Source organism: Micropterus dolomieu, linkage group LG09 (assembly GCF_021292245.1).
Source record: "Micropterus dolomieu isolate WLL.071019.BEF.003 ecotype Adirondacks linkage group LG09, ASM2129224v1, whole genome shotgun sequence".
Lineage (NCBI taxonomy): Eukaryota > Metazoa > Chordata > Actinopteri > Centrarchiformes > Centrarchidae > Micropterus > Micropterus dolomieu.
The window spans coordinates 26,280,034-26,304,088 of record NC_060158.1 but is presented as its reverse complement, the minus strand read 5'-3'; the positions used below and the strand labels follow the sequence as shown (position 1 = coordinate 26,304,088).

Here is a 24,055-nt window from a genome sequence, read left to right as displayed (position 1 = left end):
TGAACAATGGCTGCTACATACATATTACCTAAGAGACTTTACACATTCCTACTTTTTAGATCAATTGATATTTGCATCTTGTACTATATGTCATATGACACGTGCCTTTTTACCATGTCTACGTGCTAAACAAATTAATTTTTTATGATAACATTAGCGTCAACAGCAGTTTTTACTTTATAATATCCTGTAACCTAATCTCATGGTTGTTGGACACTGTAAACACAAGGGACGCTTATAGAAATAAGTCCAGGACGTTATCATTCTGTCCCTGACAAACTCTGAAATGCTATATTTTAAAACAATATTTGACTGTTGTCAATAAACCAAACCAAAGGTAAAAACACGGACGCCACCTTAGGGATATTTGCATTTCAGTCATTGCCAAACAAAGTGCATTTAATCTGTAAGTCTGTAATCTGTAAGTATTTAATGTCTACGTCTAAATGTATGCCATGAAGGAACCATGAAATCCTGCATTCTGTCGACCACCTGTACTAATGTCAAACCATCAGGTAAAACTTATGGAATTCATGTCAAATCTAGTTACTGATGAAGGTGTGCGGACCCAAATTAGTAAAGAAAGTGATTACAAGTGATCCTGTGCAGGAATTTTTGGTTCTTTCACAGTTAGAGTTTATAATCATCCAAAGATAAAAGTGTAATCCACTGTGAACCTTGGAAAGAAAATGTGAATTCCACACTGCCAAACATACAACTGTACATTTCAGAAATCAAAAATAGGCCTACCCTAAGTAGATGTAAAGAGTTGTAAGGTCACCCAGACAAACAAAGTCACAATACCGCTTCATATTATTGGTTGAAGGTTTACTATACAAAAGGACGCCCAGGTACACTGCTCACTGATTGCCCTGCAAAATGTTAGTGCTTAGACATCAACCTGAAGTTTGTTACACTTGTGGACGAGAAGTGCAGGAACCAGAAAATAACTTATATATATAATTCATATTTAAGTAGGTTTACTACAATGCGTTTTTATTTGTACAATTGATGGTACAAATGTCTTCAACTTACGCCTGTGGTCATGGTTCTGTGATGTTTACATGAGACGTTATTAAGCATTGAATTGAGAGTAAAATCAGTTGGAAATGGGCCCAAAGCTGTGGGAGGATAAGAAATGACAATAACAACCAAAATACAGCAACATAAGTGCAAATATAACCTGAGGTAGAAAACATAAAACATAAAACCTTGAGTTTTGGTGTGCAGCAGGCGCTTTCTTCATTCTTTTTGCTTTGATCCTGCTTCATGATTGCTTGCTTGGAACATTCCAAACACACTGAGCATCTTCATTTATCTTTCTGATGGCCATCTTGGTAAACCATAGTCACCTCTCTTTTTGTTTCTCCTCACTCTCTGTCTCTCTCCTTTCCTCCTCCTTCATGCTAATCAGAAGGGACTTCTATTCTTACCCTTACTACCCGTAAGTTACTCCTTTCTCCACCTTCCAGCCTGACACCCTGACGCCATCTTCCCCTTGCTTGCCCTTCGTAGCCCCAGGGTTACTAGAGTGGAAATCAGCATTGCTATCTCCACGCCATCCTCCAGTATAGACTCCCCTTCCCTCCTCCTCCTTCTCCTTTCGCCCCTCCACCTCCACCACAACCCCACCGCCACCCCAACACTCTCTTGCTATCACCAAATCGCACTTTCCCCCTCGTGCAGTTTCAATCTCGTAGCCCTTATGTTTCCCCCACAGTCCAATTTCTCATCTCCTCACCCACCCTCCTTTCCTTTCTTCCTTATCTCTTTGCTTGCCTTTCTCTTATTCTGCCCCTTCTCTGCTGTCCTCTGTCTATTATTGCTCCCCCCCACCCCACCCCCTATCCTTCTGCACTCTCTCTGCATCTCTACAGTAGGAAGAAGGTGGCCATAAACAAGGCAGCCATGTCCTACAGGCAGGAGAAGAGTCGGAAGCTGAGCTCTTTAGACTGCAGCATGACAGAGCAGAGCACTCTCCAGCAAGATGAGAGGATGGCCCACTCTTTCATGGATGCCCACGGCTGCAACGCTCGAAGTAAGACAGCGAGGAACATATGGGTACTCTTGAGAAAGTGTCTAGAGAGAGGAAGCTCCCTCCTTCCCGACCTTCAGCCATGTTTATTTTCGAGCATGTATCCGATCTGTTCTGCCAGACCATAAGGTGTTCTCAACAGAGAACTCTCCTGCAAGTCTCTTGTCTGTTTGAATATTCTGCTGTGCCAGTCAGTCAGGCCTTTTTGTCCTTGAGCTGCCTCCTAGACTTTTCAGCTGAGTTTACATGAATGAAAAAATTTTTAAAAAGAACCGTGTCATGCATAATGTCAGCGGTATGCCTTGAACTGTATGTGTCCATGTTCCCAGATGAGCAACGAAGCTCCGTCAACGAGTCCAGCAGCTTATTGGGAGGCTCGCCCCACCGTCACTGTCGGAGGAAGAGCTCGCCTTATCACACGGGTCAGCTCCACCCTGCAGTAAGGGTGGCTGACCTCCTCCAGCACATCAACCAGATGAAGACAGCAGAGGGATACGGCTTCAAACAAGAATATGAGGTAAGACGTGAAGAAAGAGACACACACTATAGGCGAGCTGAGCCCCCTGAGTTCCAATTAAGGGAAATCATGCTACAACAAATACTGATATTGTGCTTCCCTCTTTGTGGCAACAGTTTGCACAATGCCAGGTCAAAAAAAAAGGTTTCCTCAGTTTGCTGCGGAGGGACCTGACTTGCCTGCGCAGAGCCCAGCGGGCTTTCGCGGTTAATACTGCATGTGTAAGCTTAAACATATTATTTTGAAAGTAGTGTGGGAGTTAGGCTATAACATAGCAAAATAAAAATGGAGACCGTGCTCCCAAGGAAAACGACATCGTCAGTCATTTCAGCAAGTGCCCCATAGCGACGGATGTTTAAGTTCAAGTGACAATGATGTCGTCCTGCTGATAGGGCTGTCAGAGGGGAAGAGGCTTCTATGTGTCGTTCTGGAGTGGTTGGGAAAAGGGTGTATTTTGTCATTTAATCTGGAGGACGTGTTATTAAATGGGTGTCACTATAAAATTTACTTAGGTGCAAGCAGTTGTAAGTCAACTCCTGTTTTCTGTTGATGTAGTGGAACAGGAAGCGAAGAGGGAGAAACTACTGAAATCTTTCTATATTTACATTGGGAGCACATTTCCGGTGACATCATTTAATTTTAGACAATAGTTTAGAATAAAGCTTATACACACGACATGCACATTCAGCACTGTGTTGGTTTTTTATACTTGAATTTGACAATTGCACAAAAGTGATTTAATGCTGCATTCACTTCAAATGGGAATTGCTGCTGGCACTTCTGCAGAATCTGCAGAAAAGGACGTTTTCCACAAACGTTTTTTGGTCCATTGTTATTATGTTTTACCGTATTTATGTGTGGTGCAGCCATGGTACACATTAGTAAAAACAATTAAACTAAAGCAATCGATAAATGATCGTTGAATTATTATTGACTCTTGTATGATGTTATTTAGTTCACAGGTGCTCACATACATTACTTCTATTCATTACTTTTTTTTACATTTACATGTTTTTTGTTGAACAGTCTCCCCTATTACCTGAATGATGCACTGGGTGACACGTCAGTCTCTGGGACAATGTTTTGAATACAGGCTGCACATCTCTGCCCTATCCAACACCTTCGGAATGAACTGGAAAGCCCTGCGAGCCAGAACTTATCACCCAACATCAGTGTTGGACCTGTGCTTCCAAACTCTGGTGGAAAGCCTGAAACTAGAAGAGTGGAGGCTGGTATAGCAGCACATTAATTCCCAGAGTTTGGCGTGTAATGTTTAAGTGTCCACATGCAGCCCTTTATCATTGCAAGAAATGAAGAAGCCGTGGCCTTCTTACTTGGATTTCCATTGTCTTTTCAAAAGCAGGATGTTTCAGAGTTTCTGTTAAAATGGCTACAATAATTTTTTGGTGTGTTGTCTGGTAGGCAAGTAAAGTAAGAAGTTGTAAGACCATAATAAGAACAGAGGCACTGATACTTTCTTTCATGTTCTCGTGAAAGTGAGAGATGCACAGTACAGACAGTACGGACAGCTAAGAGGCCCAAACCTGTGAGGTTTTTATTTACAGGATGCTTTTTGTAACACCTAGACCACCCGGTCTCCTGCTGCGAAGGAAAAAGGAGTGAGATCAATTTTACAGATGGTATCATTTAGAAATTCCTGATATTTTTCAGGTGTAGTTAGTGCACTGACACTGTCTGTGTGTTACTACCAGCTACTGTCTACTTTGAAAAGGCTTAAATGAAGTGTTTAATATTCATGAGCCCGCAGTAAAATGCTGTTTTACTTCATTTGCATTACAGAGACAATGCAGATATACTGAACTTTCTGGTGCTCTGTGGACTAATTATGCTTTTCAAAGTTACTTTCTTTTTACTTTACTATGAAGTCCTCCACATCAACCAGTGGTGATAAGTGTTTTTTGAACATCTACCTGCAGGAGGCCTGATGCACTTTTAGCGATTCATTAAGATCCCTGAGGGTTTGACAAGTACCCCCCCCCCCCCCCCCCCCCCCCCAAATCAATATATGGGTCGCTTTTTCACTCCTCAGTCTGGCTCCCCATCGCCTGGAGAAATAAACAAGATGAAGGGGATCAGCGTGCACACTGCTGTCAGACTTCATAACCCTTATTTCCCACAGGGTCATGCTGCTGTCATTGATCAGACATGTTGCAAGGCATTATGGGGTGTTGTGAATGAGTCACGCCCTCTGTGTGGGTAGGATACTGTATGTGTTGTGTTTGGAAACCAACATCTGGAACCAGAGCCAGTGAATAAAGGCAGTGACAGACATCAGGTCATCCTCCATGACTGATGCAGCCCTCTGTGCTTTAATGTAAAAGCAGGATTTTACTGTTATAATTTTTGAAGGGGAGCTCATTTTTAACTATTTTGCATTGGAGTGCAACTAATGATTATTTTCTCCATTAATCAATTTTCGAAATTCTGAAAATAGTGAGAAATGCCGTCACGTTTACCCAGAACCCAAAGTGACACCTTGACAATGCTTGCTTTGTCTAACCAACAGTACAAAGCTCAAAATGATTAGGAAAGGATGAAGGAAATGCTGCAAATCTTCACATCCGTGAAAAGTTTTCACATGAAGAATATCTTAAACCATCAAAGTTGTTGCCAGTTAGTTTCAATGTCAATCTAGTAATCGTGTCAGCTGTACTTGTATAAAACATGGCAGTCAGATATATGTAGTGAAGTAAAAAGTTCCCCCTGAGAAGTAGTGGAGTAGAAGTAGAAAGGGGCATGAAAAGTACCTCAAGTTTGTACTTGAGTAAATGCAACCAATATTGGATATGTCAGGCCAGTAAGGAGCTGGAATTTGGTCATGTATTGATGAATATTAAATGTTACAGAGAAATACTGAAATTTGAAACCAAATCACTTTAAACGTTGAGCGTATTGAATTTAGCTGGTGAGTTAATAGAGAAGAAATAAATAATGTAAAGCTTTCTGAAGGTGAACTGAATGTTATTGATGCTCCAAAAATACAGGGTTCTGGACAAAGGCAGGTTTGTTAAGCAGGATTACCTGTACAGGATGCAGAAGCAGATGTAAGCTCCTGATCAGCTTGCTTTGTGCGGCTCGGCCGGGGTCTTGGGCGGTCCCACTTTGCCCCTCAGGGGGATTGGTCGGCTGCAGATGAGAGACAGCGTGCCTCAGTACAAGAGCCTGGATGTGATTACCAATACAGCAAGGAGATCAGGCTGTGACTTAAAATTCAAAAGAATATGACACGATTCGCGCCAGGCTTCTCAATGTTCATTTTTGTTAGTTTTTTTTCCCTCCTGCTCTTCTTAAATTTATAGTATTGATTTAGATTCTGTGACACATCTCGCCGCACCAGCAGATTTAGTGGATGGGTGTCGTAAACAGCTGTCACAGATTTAGCAGTTTAACACTGAGGTATTATCGAGAAATGGCTTCTTCACGCAGCAAGCTCTACACTATGTCTAGAATGAGAATGACTCCAGTGGGCCGCCTCCTCCCTTCTCAAGGCTGGGTATCATCTCTCAGCTTCAGTCTGTCCCCTCTATGTTGTGGCAGATGTCTGTTGATGACTTGGCAAGATGCTAATGCTTAAGATGCTAAATGCTAAATATGCTTGGTGGAGTTATTCAGGCAACCTTAGGGTAACATTTGCATTGGCAAAGAAATTTCTATTGTGAGTTTCAAGATGCGTCAAAGACACATCTGCCCCTGTCTTTTTTTTTTTTTAATTCTCTAACTTTACTTTGCAGAGTTTTTTTGATGGCTGGGACGTCACGAAAAAGAAGGACAAGACCAAAGGAAGGCAGGATAGCTTGCTTAGCCGTAAGTACTTTGGGGTACCACGAAAGAAATCACTTGGCTCTGATTCAGTTACAGTTTTACTGTGGGCTACCGCACACCTTAACATTAATAGCTTTTCATACTTACCATTTAACAAGATAACTGCCGTGTCTTACTAGTCTGCCAAAGCCACCCAATAATTATTTTTACTCCCAGTTGAATGGTTGTTAATTCAACATAAAAGAACAACTTGTTACAATGTAATTAAGGTTTGATTAATTAAAAATGTTAGTGTCGATTTCCAGACTGGCCCTTCAGAGTGTGTAAATCTTAAAATGTTGCATTGGCGTTACTGTGTGTATGGGGTAAACAGAGCTTTTGTAAAACGATGACGTAAGCCGGGCCAGTGAGGGTCGTTAAAAAGAACTTTTTACTCAAACTTCCTCTGTGATTGTTCATTTGAAATGCCAATATAGTTGTTAAGCAGGAGCTTGGGAACGGGGTGTTTATGTGCCGCAATTCAGTTGCTGTTTCATACGCATTCAGTTGCCGGACAATAAAAACACACAAACATATAAATAAGAATACATAGGGGGTGAATTTGGTTGTTAGAAAAACAAAAAATAGGTGACAACAGAGAGCAGGAGAGGGTTGAATGGAGGGCAATGTACGCAGCTGTGTACTTGTGTACTGCTTACCAGATGTTGGCTGGGATGCACAGGTTTTGCTAACTGAAAAGATAGAGAAGACGGTGTTTCTGTGGACAGTGGGCTCCGCAAAAATGTCCTGGAAACACTAATGTAGACACAACTGCCCTTTGCAGGATCATTCTATAGTATTAACACTCTGGTCCTACTTTCATAGCTTTGGCAATCCTTCCTATTGGTTAGAATTCTACTCACCAAAGTGTTTGCTGAGATTTGAGAACACAAGCAATAGTTAATAACTAATAGCTTAACCTTATTATCTGAGATCACTTTATCTGGAGTGAAACTGAAAGTAATCTCACCAACAAATGTCAGTAATTAGGGATGCGCCGATACAATAGCGCAGGTCAGTACGCATTGGTATTGACACCAATACTGACCTTATGAAGCGGAACTGGGAAAAGCGCTTCAGTGTTTTTTAACTTTAAAAAAGAGGGCAGTGGTATCAGATCAGTTCTCGGTATAACCACTTCGGCAGGAGTTGGTATTAAGAGAATATTTGGATCGGTGTGTCTCTGCTCTGTGTGATCATCTGACTGCTTGTGTTTCTTGGCCGTCAGACTTTATACCAAAGTCGTTGCATTCTCAGATCTCTGCAGTTATTTGGAGGCAATGTAATTGTTATTGACAGAAATGATGATTAAAACTAGATAGGCTGAGTGAGTACTCTGTTGAAACGAGTATACAGTACAGGTAATGTACTTTTTATGAGTACAGGTATCATCAGACTAAAATAAACTATAAATATAGGAACCTTTAAAAAAAATAGTACTATTGCTATTGTACAACATTGCTCTGAAGCTCAAATCTGAGGCTGCTATGTCAATAGATTTCTATAATATAGCAACTTCTGATTGATGAATTTCAGGCTTTAATAACTACTTATATCTAGCCCCGCCCACATCCATGTTAAGCCCCGCCCCATCCGAGTACGGATCTAGATCCAGATCATTTAATTTGTTAGATTATATAGTACAGATACAGATACACATAGTGATGTACTCATTCATCCCTAATAACAACTGTTCTAATGCACATGATTAAATTGATGAGGAACAGCTGAAACAGTTAATAAACAATCCGAGCATTTACTGGTTGATGGGACGCTTACCATATAACCATAATGTCCCTGCTTGGATTCCGGTCATGGACCTTTGCTGTCTATCTCACTCTCCACATCCTAACCTCCATCTAATGAGAATTTGTTGAGACAAACAACCCTGAGATCTTTTATTAAGCATTTATTATTTGCCAATATATTGAATGATACGGTAAATGTGTCTTTTACATAAATCCTTTTTTGTGCATTTCAGATGATCGCCATCGAGTCAAGCTCCACTCTCTGCTTGCAGACCCCAGCTCTGATTATGTCAATGCGAACTACATAGATGTAAGTCTCCTTCAGTCTTGTTTTCCCTCCTCCTTCCCCTCCTACTCCTTTATCTCTGTCTTTGCTGATCCCACAGCTCCACCTTAACTGCTCGTACTAGTCGCCTTTTATCGTTGCGGCCGACCCACTCGTGCTTGATCTCCACCTACTGTTTGAGGTTGTGGGAGCTCTCTGTTCCTGACTGAACCATTTAGTGACTACACCCACAACATAGCATTACATCTATGCGTGCTAGTACATGCAGGCTTTGAGGCGAGATGTTATCGAAACTCCAGAGATCCTACAAGAGCCCATAAGCTCAGAGCACCGGGCCTCATGACTCACCCAAATGCTTTTGTAAGGCGACATTGCATCGCAATTGGACCCAATATAGCACGGCTGATCCTTTCATCTACTTTGAGATATTTTCATCTCACATACAGTTCGGCTCAAGTGAGTATCTCAGGGAGCCTCTTCAGCCCCAGCAGTAGTACACGCTCCTGCCAGATCCTATCTCAGCAGCTTTGCATTAGATGGACCGACACTATCTGAAGGACAGTCACTTTTTCCTTCAATACAGGCCAGGGCGTGAGCTCTGCTGCTCGCTCATAATGGAAGGGTAACTTGAGGGTGACAGGGAAAAAACAGGTTTGCCTCATTTTTTGGCCCTACCTACTGAAGCACTCATTGCAGGATTTATGTTGTTATGGTCGTCTGAATGCTGTGTTACGTACTTTGTTTCTGCTAACAAAAGGCAATGTAAAGTGGACAGAAGGGGCCAGATCAGTAGTGGATGCCTGACTCAGCGTATGTGGGAGTCACCGGTTAAAGCGAAACGTCAAAGCTCACAGTGCTGTGTGTGGCCACATTATCCCCCTTTAGTGCTCCGTGAGGGCTCCATTAGGACAAACGCTCCAAGGGCCTTTGTGTCATTAACTGTGCCGTCTACAGCACCGCCATGTCATGCCAAGACCCCTGGCTCACAACACTGCAGTGAAATGATTCCAGATGATTCATAGAAGACGCCAAGGTTGGAATAAATGGAACAGTGCTTTTTTTAAAGGTTAAACTGAAAAGTTGCACCGCCTTCTCCTCTCATTCACATGCAGGTTTACATAATTTGTCTTTAGCATGGGTAGATGACACTTTTTTGTGTCAAATCTTTAGCTGTTCCTTTTGTTGCCGCCTATTGCTGACAGATGTAACACAAACATGACACTGTTATTTACACCCACTGTCATCTTTTCTTTCTCTGGTGCTCAGGAAAGGATGCCTGCAGTGCACACGTTAATTTTTACATGTTAGGTTCGTAGTCAGTATTTTAGGTCGGCTCATTTTTGGTTTTTACAGCTTTTTAGCAATGTTTTAGCAAACATGTTTGCCGGAGTTCAATGATTTCATACCTGATGGAAATGACAGCTAGAACCTAGAAAATAAAACCCGGGTGAATCGGAATCTTTCTTCATGTAAGTTAACTGAACTGTCAGCTCAATCTATTTGCCAAGCATGAACATCAGTATTAGACATTTATTAGACATGCAAAACCACAGATTACATTCATTGACGACATGCTTGTGTACACTCACGTTTTTTAAAATGTTTTGCTTTCTAAAAATGCATTGCAAATATGGTATGGTTAAGTGTTAGCGATAGATGATGTTTATGGTTCATAAAAAGGCAAACATTAATCATAGATATGTGATGTGCTACACACCTATCTGCCATCCTGACCTCCAGTATCTTACTTACCACCTCACAACACACAAATGCACACTGCTCCTTACTCCAGAACATCGGGTACATGACATAAATCGTGAAGTGCGGAATCATCGAATGTGGGTGTAATTCCTAGGCATATTGGGCTGGTCAAGTGCTGCAGAAGACACTCCAACTTTTGAAGCAGACGTTCACCTTCAGCAATTCATAGACTGAATTCAGTTACTAGTTTTATTTTTAAGGCATTGTCCCTACCATGCCCTCTTTTATTACAGAACTTACTGAAGCGTCATCTGTGTTATTAATGCCAAGGACAACTGGAATCACTGAGATCAAAACCTGCCCCAGCACTCTTTTCTCCCTCTGTGCCTCTTGACTTGGAATAATCTAAATAAATGTAAAACAAATGTAGCATGCCAAAGGTGAGTGTGTTAAGAGGAAATAATTACTATTACAAAGACTGTGGTTAATATTAAACAAAAGTTGGCCTTCAGTATAGAAACATTGGAATTTGAGGCTTTTGAACATTATTCTCTCCCCAGGTCCTCAAGGCAAGCTGCTCTCTAACTATTTCATTACCCTCTTTTCCTGGTCTTTAATCACAATAACTAGCTCTTGTTTGTTCCCCTACTTTCCTTCTTTCTCTCTCCTTGTTTTCAACCTTTGGCATCTCTTAGATTCGGATAAACAGGGAAGTAAGTACCTTGCTTCTCTTCTCTTTCCATCTGCTCCTTCCTTTCACTCTGCCCCAGCTCATTGTCCCTGCAAGCCCTGCCATGGCTTCCCTCCAACAGCAGATCTTGCTTTCCTTTTCCACTTTGAGCTGCTGAGCCTATCCGCCTTTAGCCATCATCTTTTCCCCTGAGTTCATTTTTTTTGCCAAACTGAGGGCAGCAGTTTTTCTGTCCTCTTTCATCCATAGTCAGATGCTCACCTGGAGTTCTTGCTTAACATCCAGATGTCCTATAAAAGGCCTGATAGTATGCCACAGAGAAGAGTAGACTAGGTCAGATCAAGCAACTCAGATGAAAGTTCATAGACACCATGACACACAAGCATTGGAAAGATATTCAGTGACAGTGAACTGCAGAAACTGATACAAAGTTCAGTGCAAAGAAGTTTGGGATTTATTTTAGAGACAGAGTTAAAACCCAAGATCAGACTTTTTCTCATTGCCCAAATTCATCAAGCATCTCAGAGAGGAGTAATTGTGGCCAGTGATCGTTTAATTGGTCAGCCGATCAATCGGGTCGATATCTTTATTTTTGAGATAATAGGCATTGACCGATACCTGCATTCATAAAGCTGATATACAAAAAATGTCTGCAGGCAGCCTTGTCAGTGTGGCTGCTGTAGAACTGTGTTAGCATGTCAGTTGGTGGTGAAAACGTTAGTTTTGAGCCATAAATTTCCTCAGTCACCATTGACTATACAATATGTTAACCTGTTTCTCCCATTCTAAATGACAGCAAATCTAATATAAAACTGTTACTGGCTAATGTTTAATATATATTTTTATACTGTCGAGAATAATGTCACATTCCGAAATCTACACCATAATGCATAAATGTATTTTTTTATTTCATTAATTAATAAAATTTCCAATACACAATACGTCACTGGCTAATTTAATCTTCTAAGTTAGATTGTGCCTACTCTGAATACGTGACTTTCCTTTGTTTTGAAAAACCCATATCAGTCTACTACTAATTGTGGCACTAGATTCATTTACTTGTTATTGTTGTTGGAAGTTTGGTGACTTGGTGACTTATTGCAGGGCTACTTGGTGAGGTATTGTGGCCAGCTAACTGACCAGTAACATGCTAGTTAGCCAGAAACATGCTAGCATTAGCCAGCCCCAAAAGCCAGCAAAGCTAGCTGGCTAAACTGACAGTTAGCAAGTAAGAGAAATTGTTAACTGCCGGCAAGCAAGCCAGCTAGTTTAGTAGTTAACAGAGTTCAACCATTAACTCCTTTCAAACAAACATTTTCGTGGAGCAGTTCAAACTCGAGCAGAGCTGCATTAAATAATATCAGATGGTGCGACACAGCTAATACACAGCTGTTCCCTCTAACGTCCACACTGTTAAGGTGGTATATATAGCTCTGCATGGATTTACTTTGCCTCCATGATTTTGGTTCAGAACGTTGCTGTCGTAAATACTGGGGGACTCCGGTCCTAAATGTCAAAGTAGAAATTGGTTCTAACTGACCACAAAGTGAGTCATACACATACGCGTGCCACTACGAAATCTGATTAGAGAAAAAAACTAATAATATACATTCTCAATCTAGGAAATTTATCCTGTCTCTGGTGGCAGCAGGTGTGAACATATTAAAAGTAAAAGTCTTAAGTTGAAATAAAATGTTTCATCTAAGATATTAAGTGGATATAAAAAAATTTATATGACAGCTTTTGCTTGGGGTACAGTAATTGCTCCACCCACCCAAATAACTCCACAGGAAATGAATTTCTTGCAAATATTTGGCAACAAGGAAGTGCAGCTAAAACAGCGATAATTTGGAATCTAAAATGCAACGGCATCAGCTATCATCTGTGTATTTTGAAATTGTTGTCAGATGTGGCAAAAAACTGTGTATTTTCTCCTTAAGTTGTGCTTAACAAACTTGTTGTACGCACACGTGATGATACTCTGTCTCATCATACTCATACTCAGTCTTATTTCATTTACAGTATCATGCAGCTTACATTCAAATGCAGGCTGAAAGTAATTTTAATTTGTTAATCCCACCGTTTGGCTAGATAAAAACACACAAATCAAATTGCTTGGTGTTGCAAAAGTCCAATTATTTGTGGAAGCCACAGAACTCCCTTTAATGTCCTGCAGTACTCACATGGAGGATGGTTTCTGTTAATGTTTAAAGCCGGATTCCTGAGATGCATGATCAATTTGAGCTCTGGTTTTCACTTACTTGCATACACCAAGGCCAGATTTTGAGTAACTTGTCACAAGTTGTACTTAGAGTGAGCTAAACTTGTCAAAGAAAAACAAATTGAAAGTTGTTTTTCTCTCTTTTTGATAGGATTGATAAGCTTTCCACGTCTCCAACGACTCTGCATGTTTTCATTTTTTTTTTTTTTTTCTCTCCGAACCATTGTGAATTCACATTGCTTGATGTTTTTCTGCTCGCCTGCTGTTGGAAAATGTGGTTGCCAAGGTGACAGACAGGAAACTGGTCGGCCCAGAGCAACTGAGGCTCATGGGAATGAGGGTCTCTGCACTCTTTCATAGCGAAGGCCATCCATCTCAACTTCCCTCTGTGGCATGACAGTTATGCAATGTAATTTGTGTGTCTGTACAATACATGTATTTCAGTGCGTGTGGGGAGGCGTTGTTGTTTGTGTCGGGGCATCTATAGAGTATTTGTACAAATGTTTACCGTATACAGCAATTGGAATTACTTTACCAATGAGTGATGAGAGGGCGCACTAATCTTAATTTTTGGTATCTATCATGCGTGGCTGCTTTGCATTCAGCACACGGGGTTAGCCTGGTGGAGGGCCAGGACGCCAGAAGCCTTCCAGATCATCCACACTGGATCATAATTTCGCTCATGTCAAGCTGAGCAGAAAGGAGACAGCCAGATCAGTCAGTGTCACTCAGGTAGAATTACTCCCAGAGCTGAAGATCCCTCACTCGTCAATCTACCTTTGATCAGCACCTCTGGCTGCATGCAAAGCACCACACGCCTGGCCGCCTTTGAAATGCAGCGCCCTCACTCTGCATACAATGACCTGGCTCAGAGACAGACAGAGAAAAACTTGAATTAATGCCATTTCTCTATGCATTATAATTCAAGTGCGATCCTTCACCCAAACTCGGAGCCTAAACAGTGCAAAGAATTTTGCCAGTCAAACATTATAATGTATTTTAAGCAGAGCGTCGTCAGCCGACCGCACAGCGCAGATTAGTTTTCTCAGGCCGCTGAAATATCTTCAGCCAAAAGCAGAGCACAAATTTAGCAGAGCGCTGACATCAAACCCAGCTCCGAGATGAATAAGAGATGACTTGATGCTGAAAATGGAGAAAGAGAATGGATGGGAGGGGTGAAATGAGAGTTCGAGGTCCCTGAGTCTCGCTTCATCATGTGCTCTTGTAATTATTAACTCTCTCCCATCTCTTTTTCCTTCTTCTCTCCACTATGTTTCCTGCTCTCTCTGTCACACAGGGCTACCAGCGATCGAACCACTTCATCGCCACTCAAGGTGAGTGCAAAATACAGAGCAGCGGCTGTTGACTGCTAATATTGTCGTTGTTTTGTGGCGTTCTTCACCCAGCAGCCCAGCTGACAATGTTGAAATTGCTTTAATGAATTATTAATGTGTAAACAACAAGGAGCCTGTGTTGCCTCATGCTCACATCTGGATTTCCACCATAAAGCCTCACTTTCCAGCGTCTGAGAAACACTCCCATAACAATCGACTGTAACTGTCAGTCAGTCTGCACTGTAACACTACTGACTGTCGCTCTCTGTGAAGTTCTGCTTTTGTGTCTCTCCTCCCTGCCATCTGCATGTGTGGTGCACCATCTCTCTGATGTCGGTTTGATACACTATATAGGCTGCATTCCCCAAGTGGCACGCACACACACTCACAGAGAGAGAGAGAGAAAGACAGAAAGAAGGAGAGAAAGAGAGCAAGACATTCTCTTTATTCTCTCCCGGCTCTGATCCTATTTATTCAGTGAATATGTTTTTCACTTCGTAATCCCCCTCTGATTTCTTTCCATCTTTCACTTTGGTCTCAGTTCTATCACTTCACAAAAGTAACCTCCGAAATCTCTCTCTCTCTCTCTCTCTCTCTCACTATATTTTTTTTTTCATGAAGTCGTTCTGCATACAAGGGAGCAGGCAGGGGTTGAAACAGTGCCACAACGTGCCATTCAAGTTGGCGTACGTGGTGAAATTTTAATTGTAGTTCAACTAAAGTTGCTTATTTAAAGAATCAAAAATGTTAAGTTTCTTAAAATAGAATACTGCTGATTAATTATTGAAAAAAAATAATTTTACATATTTACTAGTTTAATGTAAGTATTTATATTTTTAGTAAGATTTTATTCTGTTACCAAATTGAATACATAACTTGCAAAAGTATACTATGCACAAAGACACTGAGTGGACAGTAGGATTAAATGTACATAAAAAATTGGAAAATAACATGATCTTCTAATAAAAGTGGAATACAGAAAGTCACTATACTGTATAAGAAATAGACTTGAAGCATAAAAGTACTCTTTGGGTAGTGTTAGAAGCATAGGGTATCTGTTCTGTCAGACGAGTGGGAGAGGGGCGACTGAAAAATGCGGCTGAAACGCAGCAAGGCTATTTTTTTCAGTTTTACACATGTAATCACAATGATTGTGTGTTGGGCTCTGAGCGCTGTCAAAAAGCGGGTGACCTACACTCAACACTCAACCTGTGTAGACACTGCTCTGAAGCATGATATGCACATTCTGATATCCATCCTTAGAGTAGTTCATAGTGGTCCTTGAGTGGCTCAGTCTCATACCAGCAGCTTCTTACATTGCTTATATTGCATGTTACTGGGACATTTTTTTCATATCTTGTCCCCTTAACATGTCCCTTGCATCTCTCAATCTTTTTGGACCCTGATTTGATGTTTTCTCTGTGATCTGGCTGTTAAGTGTGTGATGTCAGTACGCTGTAAAAATTTAGGCCCTCAACCACCAAGCGCTCTCTTTGAGCCCAGACCAAGGTCATGTGGGAAAAAAGCTAAAGTTGGATAAAAAAGATAAACATGGTTCGTATGGTTTTATCAGAGTGCTTAGAGACTGTGAGAAGCGCCTGCAGTGGGTTTCTGCAGTGGAAGGGTAGTAAGGTGAGTGATATGTATTTTTCTCTGGTAGTTGGTTAGTCAGTAAACAGTCACTAACATTAGCATTAAAAAATGTAAAACAAGATACGTGACGTGAGATAGTTTACTGAATTTCTCTACATTTTAGAATTTAATAAATGAATCTGTCTTTTATTGATTTATAGGCAAGTGTGGGCATTTTGGTGGTTAATTCTACATATTTGCTTGGTTGCTAGGGAGTATAATACATCTGAATTTAAATTTTAAAAAAGTCTAATCTCCTAGTCTAACCTGAAATGATAGAATCTGAAAATAAGACCCAGGTTGTAAAACATATTACAGTTTGTTATAATTGCCAAACTAATTGGAATCCACTCTTAGACACAGGGAGTGTCTACACGTACACTGACTTACACACACACACTCCATACAATACATACACTGCATCATTAAAGCTATCACTAGCCCCTCACACTTTGCATGCACTGAACAACATGCTCGGCATACTGGTATACCCATGGTGAGCCCCGGGTGGTCGGCTGTCGTGGCAGGCTGAGGTTGATTTTTTGTATCTTATGAGTCTTAAGGCAGCTGTGCATGTGCAGCAGGCAGCAGGTGCTCTGGGCTAACTTTCTATTATGTTCAGAGACGAGGGAGAGGGGGAGGCGGACAGGGAGGAGAAATGCCAAGCGCACTCTGAAAGCCCGAGACCAAAGCGGCAGCATGTTATGCTATGCATACAGATTCACCCAACCGCTGGGATCCCACATCATCTGTCTCTAAACTGACTGCACCATCCCTCTGGTGATGCATTAGTGGGCTTCTCCTGCTGCTGCTGAAAAATTAACATCTCGTATCAGTAATACACATAGAAACCAGTGCAGTGATTGCTTAAAGGGGACAAAGCTGTAGGAAGGAAAACAGTGGTTAAAGTAGCTGCCTGTGTGTGTGTGTGTGTGTGTGTGTGTGTGTGTGTGTGTGTGTGTGTGTGTGTGTGTGTTAAAACGTACACAGGGCAGCGTCGGCTCACCTCGGTACAGTAAAGACAAGTATCTTGCTGTTATGAAAGGGGAATGCGTTGTCAGGCTCTGCACATTTGGTTGTTACTCCCCCTCCTCCTTTTGTGTTTCTCAACCTTCAGAGCATGTTTGCTCTGGGGTGTGTAGTCAAATGCATATCTATTGATTCCTCTCGTTAGGAAAACTGTGGAAGAAAAAGCTGTGAGAACAAGCACCACTATATTGTATTTATCTTTGGAGACAAAAAAAAAACTACAGGCTTATTTGTTCCTTTCTGTATCTTTTTTTACCTAATTCAGGGGTAATGTTTTTCAGTCCCAGTCAGATTGTGAAAGATTTGTCCGTGCCTTTGTCATCAGTGGGCTGTATTACAGTAACGCCCCTTTTGCTAGCCTTCCTATTAAAGCCATTCAGTGGTTTCAGTTCTTTCCAATTATTTCTTGATCCAAAAATTTAATCCTATCACTCTGATTCTCAAACATCTCCATGGAGTGTTTATTACAGAGTTGAGTCTAAAGGATAAGGCTGGTGTTAGCCTATTCAGTCTCAAGGTACTTTTACAGGTGGCTAGGAGATCACAGCGAAACAGGAAACACATGCTTGAATTTGTATCCAGGCTTTGATTGTAGTAACTGGGAGATGTAGTAAATATTAGTAAGATGCAAGTGTAAAACATGCACTCAGCCCAACATAGGATGTACAAGGTACAAATACAAGGTTTGTCATTACACAGCACAAGGCTGCATAACCAAATGAAATTTGTAGTTCCTTCATGCTAAACACACAACATATAATTAAGTGTATATTAAAATATGGTAACATACAAGATATACTAATATATGCTGTTATTAATATACATATAGACATACATATGATATGTGATGTCACAGTTTTAATAAAGGAGCAACACAAATAGCTCATTGCCTCTGTGTTTCTGTTGGTTGATCATGTAAATCAGCTGATTGTGAGCGGTGAATCTATCAGAACTGACTGGGTGATCACATCAAAACAGACCTCAAGTCCCGGCTTTTGATGCTCACCGAAGGTCAAGAATGAAAATCCTTGCCCAAAGTTTTACTTTGAAGTTGAATTTCAAGTTTTTATTGTTTTATCACTCTGTAAAGCACTTTGAATTGCTTATGAATGAGATTATGCTTGACAAACCTGAAATAAATAATTAAATAAAAACAGAAATGTGTAATAAAGTATAAAATATATTCACTGAACAAAAGTATAAATGCAGCACTTTTGGTTTTGCCCCCATTCATCATGAGCTGAACTTGCTGAGATGATCCATCCACCTCACAGGCGTGGCATATCAAGATGCTGATCAGACAGCATGGGTATTGCACAGGTGTGCCTTAGGCTGGCCACAATAAAAGGCCACTTGAAAATGTGCAGTTCCATCACACAGCACAATGCCACAGATGTATCAAGTTTTGAGGGAGCGTGCAATTGGCATGCTGACTGCAGGAATGTCCACCAGAGCTGTTGCCCGTGAATGGAATGTTAATTTCTTACCAAAAGCCATCCACATAGGCGTTTCAGAGAATTTGGAAGTACATCCAATGGGCCTCACAACCGCAGACCACGTGTAACCACACCAGCCCAGGACCTCCACATCCAGCAACTTCACCTCAATGGCCCATTGTTGTGCCATTCATCCAGGACCATCACCTCATGTTGCAGCATGATAATGCACGGCCCTATGTTGCAAGGATCTGTACACAGTCTTCCCCCCCCCGGGAACCACCCTATACAGTGAAACTACACATTTTCAAGTGGACTTTCATTGTGGCCAGCCTAAGGCACACCTGTGCAATACCCATGTTGTCTGATCAGTATCTTGATATGCCACACCTAGAGAAAGTCTTAGATCTTTGCGTTAAGCTCATGATGAATGGGGGCAAAAACAAAAGTGTTGCGTTCATAATTTCGATCAGTGTATATACCCCTCTCCTGACACACAAACATGGGGGGATGATAAGGTCCAACCATCTCTTAAAAAGTCATCTAGGTCTGTTACAGGTGACAAGATAATGTTTCTATTAAACTAAATGAGTGGGTGGAAATGAATAGACATCTTGTTCACTAAATAAGTGTGTAGTGTGTTTGGCAGAAGAGGCAGCATGAAGGAGGACCTTGTGATATTATCAATGCCACACTGTAATGAAATCAATGAAAGTGTCATCTTCTCCAGGGGGCTGCGATTTGTGTCAGCCACTGGTGCCTGGGAAAGGCAATACATAATACAGGAGCTTGTTTGTACAATGGCTGAGGATTTGTGGGTGTATTGAAATGACATTTCTCTGTAGTATTAGGAGAACACAGAGCGGGCAATAGTTCATGAATGACACATTGTTACTCTATTCCCAGGCATGGATTACACAGCGCCTCTACATTGATGGTTATTGCTGCTATTTTCTATGACTTATGTCTTATCTCTCCACCCTCCTTATCCTGCTCTCTTTCTCTTCCTCCACTTTCTCACCTCGCTTTCTCAACCCCACTCCTACACCAATACTCCCTACTCCTACACCACCTCTACTGCATATCTCCTTCTTCGCAGGCCCAAAGCAGGAGATGATCTATGACTTCTGGCGGATGGTTTGGCAGGAGAACTGCTTCAGTATTGTCATGATCACCAAGCTGGTGGAAGTGGGCAGGGTAGGTTTCCCTTCCCTTTGTCCTGTTACCTCTCCAGCCGCCTGTGAAGATGGATGGAGGGAATGTATTTGTGGAGCTCCCTTTATCATTCACTATATATCAGAGGAGCTAGTGCGTTCCTGTGTTGTGGAAGGAAATGGCTGCCGCTGTCTGATCATAAGTCATTTCCTTTTGCTTTGGTGTCTGTGCTCCAAGGTCAAAGCTTTGATGTATATGAAGGCCCATGGAGGAACATTGTGTACTAACTCTGCTGCCTCTGTTGATTACAGTAGGCTACGGATAGTATTCAAAATACATATGACAAAAGTATTATATAGAGTTTTTGAGCTTACAGTGAACACATCATTAATAATAAGAAACAATGTAGGCACCGCTGTCAGCCAGAAATGTTTAGTATTGAGCACAAGTGTTTACTGTTTAAATGAGAAATTAAAGGGGAACTCCACCAATTTTACACACCAAGCTTAGTTTACTCATCACATAAAGTACTACTCAGCGTCTGAAAATAACTTTATAATGCCTTTGTTTGTGCGTGAAGTCCTTCCTGAGCTCATAGTAACTGCTAGCTAGTTTCAGAGTAGTGATTTCCAAGATTGAGTTGTTGAATGTCTAAACTAGTAAAGAATTTAGTAATATTTAAATCATTTCCTAGGAAACATTTGCACCACCGTTCCATCGAAAGCAATTGGTGTGAACAGGAAGCCACCTTAGCAACACAGGCTGTAGCATAATGGACAAAAATAAGCGGCCCAAAAAATATATTAAATGTAACTGCCAGTACTTTGTAAATGTTGGTATAACTTTCATTTACGGAATAATATTTTCAAGTTAACACAGCTATTGCAGAATGAGTGGGAAATATCCGATTATGCTAACCTAACCAACTCTACCAAAGTTGCACAATGTTTTTTCAGCCCAAATTAACTTGCATGTGTCTGCTTAGATTTAAATGTTTTCTCTGGCTCTTCCCTAACATAACATTGGCAAGACTACACGGTCTTTTTTGTACATTGATCAAGTATAGATAGTGAAACCCTGGCTGACTCTGGCCCCAGTGCCTCTCACACATAGCTGCTGGTAGCATTAGCATTAGCAAGCCCAATCAGCGACGACAACCGGACAGCATCGTACCTCTTTAGTGGCAGAAAACACAAGACGGGGCCTGCTGATAGCTGTGCTATATTCAGAGTTTAACAACATATTTAGGGCTGACAAACAGTAATGTTCACTGCGATAAACAGCAGGGCTACGGCTATGCACTCCCCCACAGGCACATAGCAGAATTTGTTTAACTTACAAATAGCTGGTACTTCCAGCTACAGAGGGGCAAATGATGTTGTTTAACACTTAAATGCAATACTGAATATCACTGCAGTAACCAATTAACCAGACTTTCTGTGAAATTGAAACAACAAACAAAAGTAGCCATATAAGTGTTAGCCGGGGTCTTAAATTACCAGGGAAATCAAGGAAAATGTGAAAATAGGAAATGTAAAAATAAAGAATATTATTAGGAGTGCCCTTTTAGCCTTTCATCCTCTCCCAGGCTTTGTAGGTGAGAGAAATATTGCATTTTTGGGCCCTGAAAATGAGACCACAGCCTAAAGCAGTAGAGAATGTTGACACCACATAGTCAACTGTAGAAGAAAATGTCGACGCCACAGAAAACACTTCATCAACGGAAAAATAAAACAGCAATTCACCTAAAAACTGTGGAGGCTGCAGGGCTGTCTGGTTGGGGACCGAGAGAGGAAAATAACATCGTCACCGATAGTGAGTTATATTTCCAAGAGTGGGAAATGCCCCTAGAAATTGTATCAAAAAAATGTCTTATCTAACCTCGGCGTCAACACTTTTAAGTCTCAAATCTGATGGAGGAAATGATTGGAACAACTGTAGTAAATCCAAATATGTAGCAAAGGTCACACCTGGATTTGAGCATTTCAATATGTCTGCTTGTTAAAATCCCAGTGTCTAATGGCGTTAATATTTGTTTACTAGTGTTGAGATAAATCCGCTGTATGTGTGTGTAAATCTTTCTGAACTTTAGCTGTTTGTTGTGTATCCAGATGAAGTGCTGTAAGTATTGGCCTGATGACACTGAGCTCTACGGTGACATTAAGATAACACTACTGAAGACTGAAACACTGGCAGAGTACACTGTGCGCACCTTCGCCATGGAGAGGGTGAGTCATTATTTTTACCTCAACTCTGTCAGTATAGCCTCTGTGTCATGTATTACATTTCTCATTCAGACACAGGTTTAATTTATTTACTATTTGTTAACTCCTCTAAACATTTCCGCTCTTCTAATAATAGCATCTCATTAAATCGGCCTGGTTGTTTCTTCTAGAGAGGTTACCCTGCCAAACATGAGGTGTGCCAGTTCCACTTCACCTCCTGGCCTGAGCACGGCGTGCCGTACCATGCTACCGGCCTGCTGGCTTTCCTGCGCCGGGTCAAAGCCTCAACACCTCCTGACGCTGGGCCTGTGGTGGTGCACTGCAGGTAATTCATCACTTCCTGATGATGACCTAACAGCTGACACCCAACAGCTGTAGGGGCGTTAAATAATTCCCACCTCGGATATTCTTCTACTCTTTAATATCATATTGTTTTGATGTTCAACACACTCCAACATATTTGATTGACCCTGTTTATTTCTACTTCAGTTTGTATTTTCCCACATTTCCCAAAATAACTTTGAGCTTCTTCGTGCTCTATACGTGTAGGTAGGGAGCACAATAGTGACAACAACAAATACCAAAAATAGAATAAGATGTTGTATTTCACACATAACCAACAAGAAATTCACAAAAACAGCAGTTGAATTTTTGACAATCAAGGACTGTGTTGGCTTATTCTCTATTTGAATGTTGGACATTGGTGTTAATCCTGCAAAAGACGCAGGTACACTTCCACCGCCTGTTAACATGTGCATTTTAGGTTTTGCATAAAAAAGAAACCTGAGTGGAAATGCCAGAAATATTGAAAATTTGTCAATTCTCAAAAGAGGCGATGTGGTCAAAGCTAATGAGAGTTTTCTAAAGCACCGTGACATTTGTGGTCATAGATATGTGATTTTAGCATGAATTTAAAAACCAACCAGCAGTTAAATCCATCTGCAGATTGTAAACCGTTCAGGAAACGATCTTATAATGAGCAATCTTTACAAGCGATGTAGTTTATATTCCTGTAAATTATCTGGTAACCATGGTAACAAATATACACATCAGCATGTGAGTGCTTAAAACTGCTGTGTGTTGTAGTTGTAGCATCCTATCCTATTTATTTTATCAGTTCATTAAGTCCATTAAGTAAATGCCTCTTTTTCGTCCTGTCTCTACCTGCGTCGCGCTTGCAGCTCTTGGTTTGTTTGTAAAAAGCCTGTGTGAACATGAACCGTACTGGCACTAAAAAGACAACAATTTAACTTTTTGTCTCCTTGGTCCATACCAAGTTGACCAAACTACAGGTGTGAAAGCTCCCTAATTCAATCATGTCAAAAAAAAAACAAGTTAAAACACAAATGGCTTATGTGAGAAGCAGCAATGAAGTTCTGTGATGCACTTTGCTTTGCTAGAATTTTTCTGTGTGAATAGTAATTGAACCAAGGCCAAATGGTTCAGACTAAACAGACAATAGATTTGACTCCCCCTAGAGACCCACCACTTTAGGCGGTCTCAGTCCGGTTGTTTAGTCTGCACCAGAGTTTGATTGACAGCTTTCACACCAGCCTAAATTAACCAAGTTCTTTTGAATTAAACCAAGTGATTAGGTACAGCATGAAAGCATTATATTTTGCCAAGATTTTAAGACATGGACAACATCTAATAGAATCGCACTGTTTGATTTTGACGGAATGACGTCTGTCTATTGTCCTGTAGCTGGATTACAGGTTCTAACAGCTCATAAGTCACCCACTTCATTTATTTTTGCACATTCTACCTTTCATAAGCTGATTGCATGGTACATGATGTGCCACCAAGTCAACACAATAAATGAATATAGTGCTGCATATAGACTCCTGTCAAAAACCTCAGCATTATAAGTCAAACAGGCATGAGCTATATGAACATGGGCAAAAATCAGAGGGAAGGTTTTAAAAAGGCGGTGAAATTTATTGTTGAGTTCTGTATTTATTTTAAACCAGTCTGCCCTTGTCCACCAGCTATTTCACTATGGGTTCTAAGTCTGATTTAGCACCAGTGCTTTTGCATCTTATCATAAATGATGTGCTTGTTTAACAACATTGATCTACTGCAGGGATTTTTTTTTCTATTTAGCAGAAAAACTAGGGAAATTCAATGAAGACAAATGTGTTCCTGAGGCATAAAACATCCCAGTGCAGACATTAACCAAGCCTTACCTGGAGAGGGCCGAGGCATTCACAAACACCCGCACGT

The 24,055-nt window shown here is 41.0% G+C and overlaps 1 protein-coding gene across 1 annotated transcript in view; it reads left to right on the top strand.

Annotated features, from left to right (window-relative positions):
• Positions 1 to 24,055, top strand: part of ptprua (protein tyrosine phosphatase receptor type Ua) — a 203,244-nt gene that overhangs the window by 160,004 nt on the left and 19,185 nt on the right. The window contains exons 15-23 of the mRNA XM_046059024.1: positions 1,415 to 1,444; positions 1,878 to 2,038; positions 2,365 to 2,552; positions 6,305 to 6,377; positions 8,356 to 8,432; positions 14,319 to 14,355; positions 19,552 to 19,649; positions 21,719 to 21,835; positions 22,003 to 22,157. Of these exons, the coding sequence (XP_045914980.1) occupies positions 1,415 to 1,444; positions 1,878 to 2,038; positions 2,365 to 2,552; positions 6,305 to 6,377; positions 8,356 to 8,432; positions 14,319 to 14,355; positions 19,552 to 19,649; positions 21,719 to 21,835; positions 22,003 to 22,157 (936 nt within the window). The remainder of the gene's footprint in view (positions 1 to 1,414; positions 1,445 to 1,877; positions 2,039 to 2,364; positions 2,553 to 6,304; positions 6,378 to 8,355; positions 8,433 to 14,318; positions 14,356 to 19,551; positions 19,650 to 21,718; positions 21,836 to 22,002; positions 22,158 to 24,055) is intronic.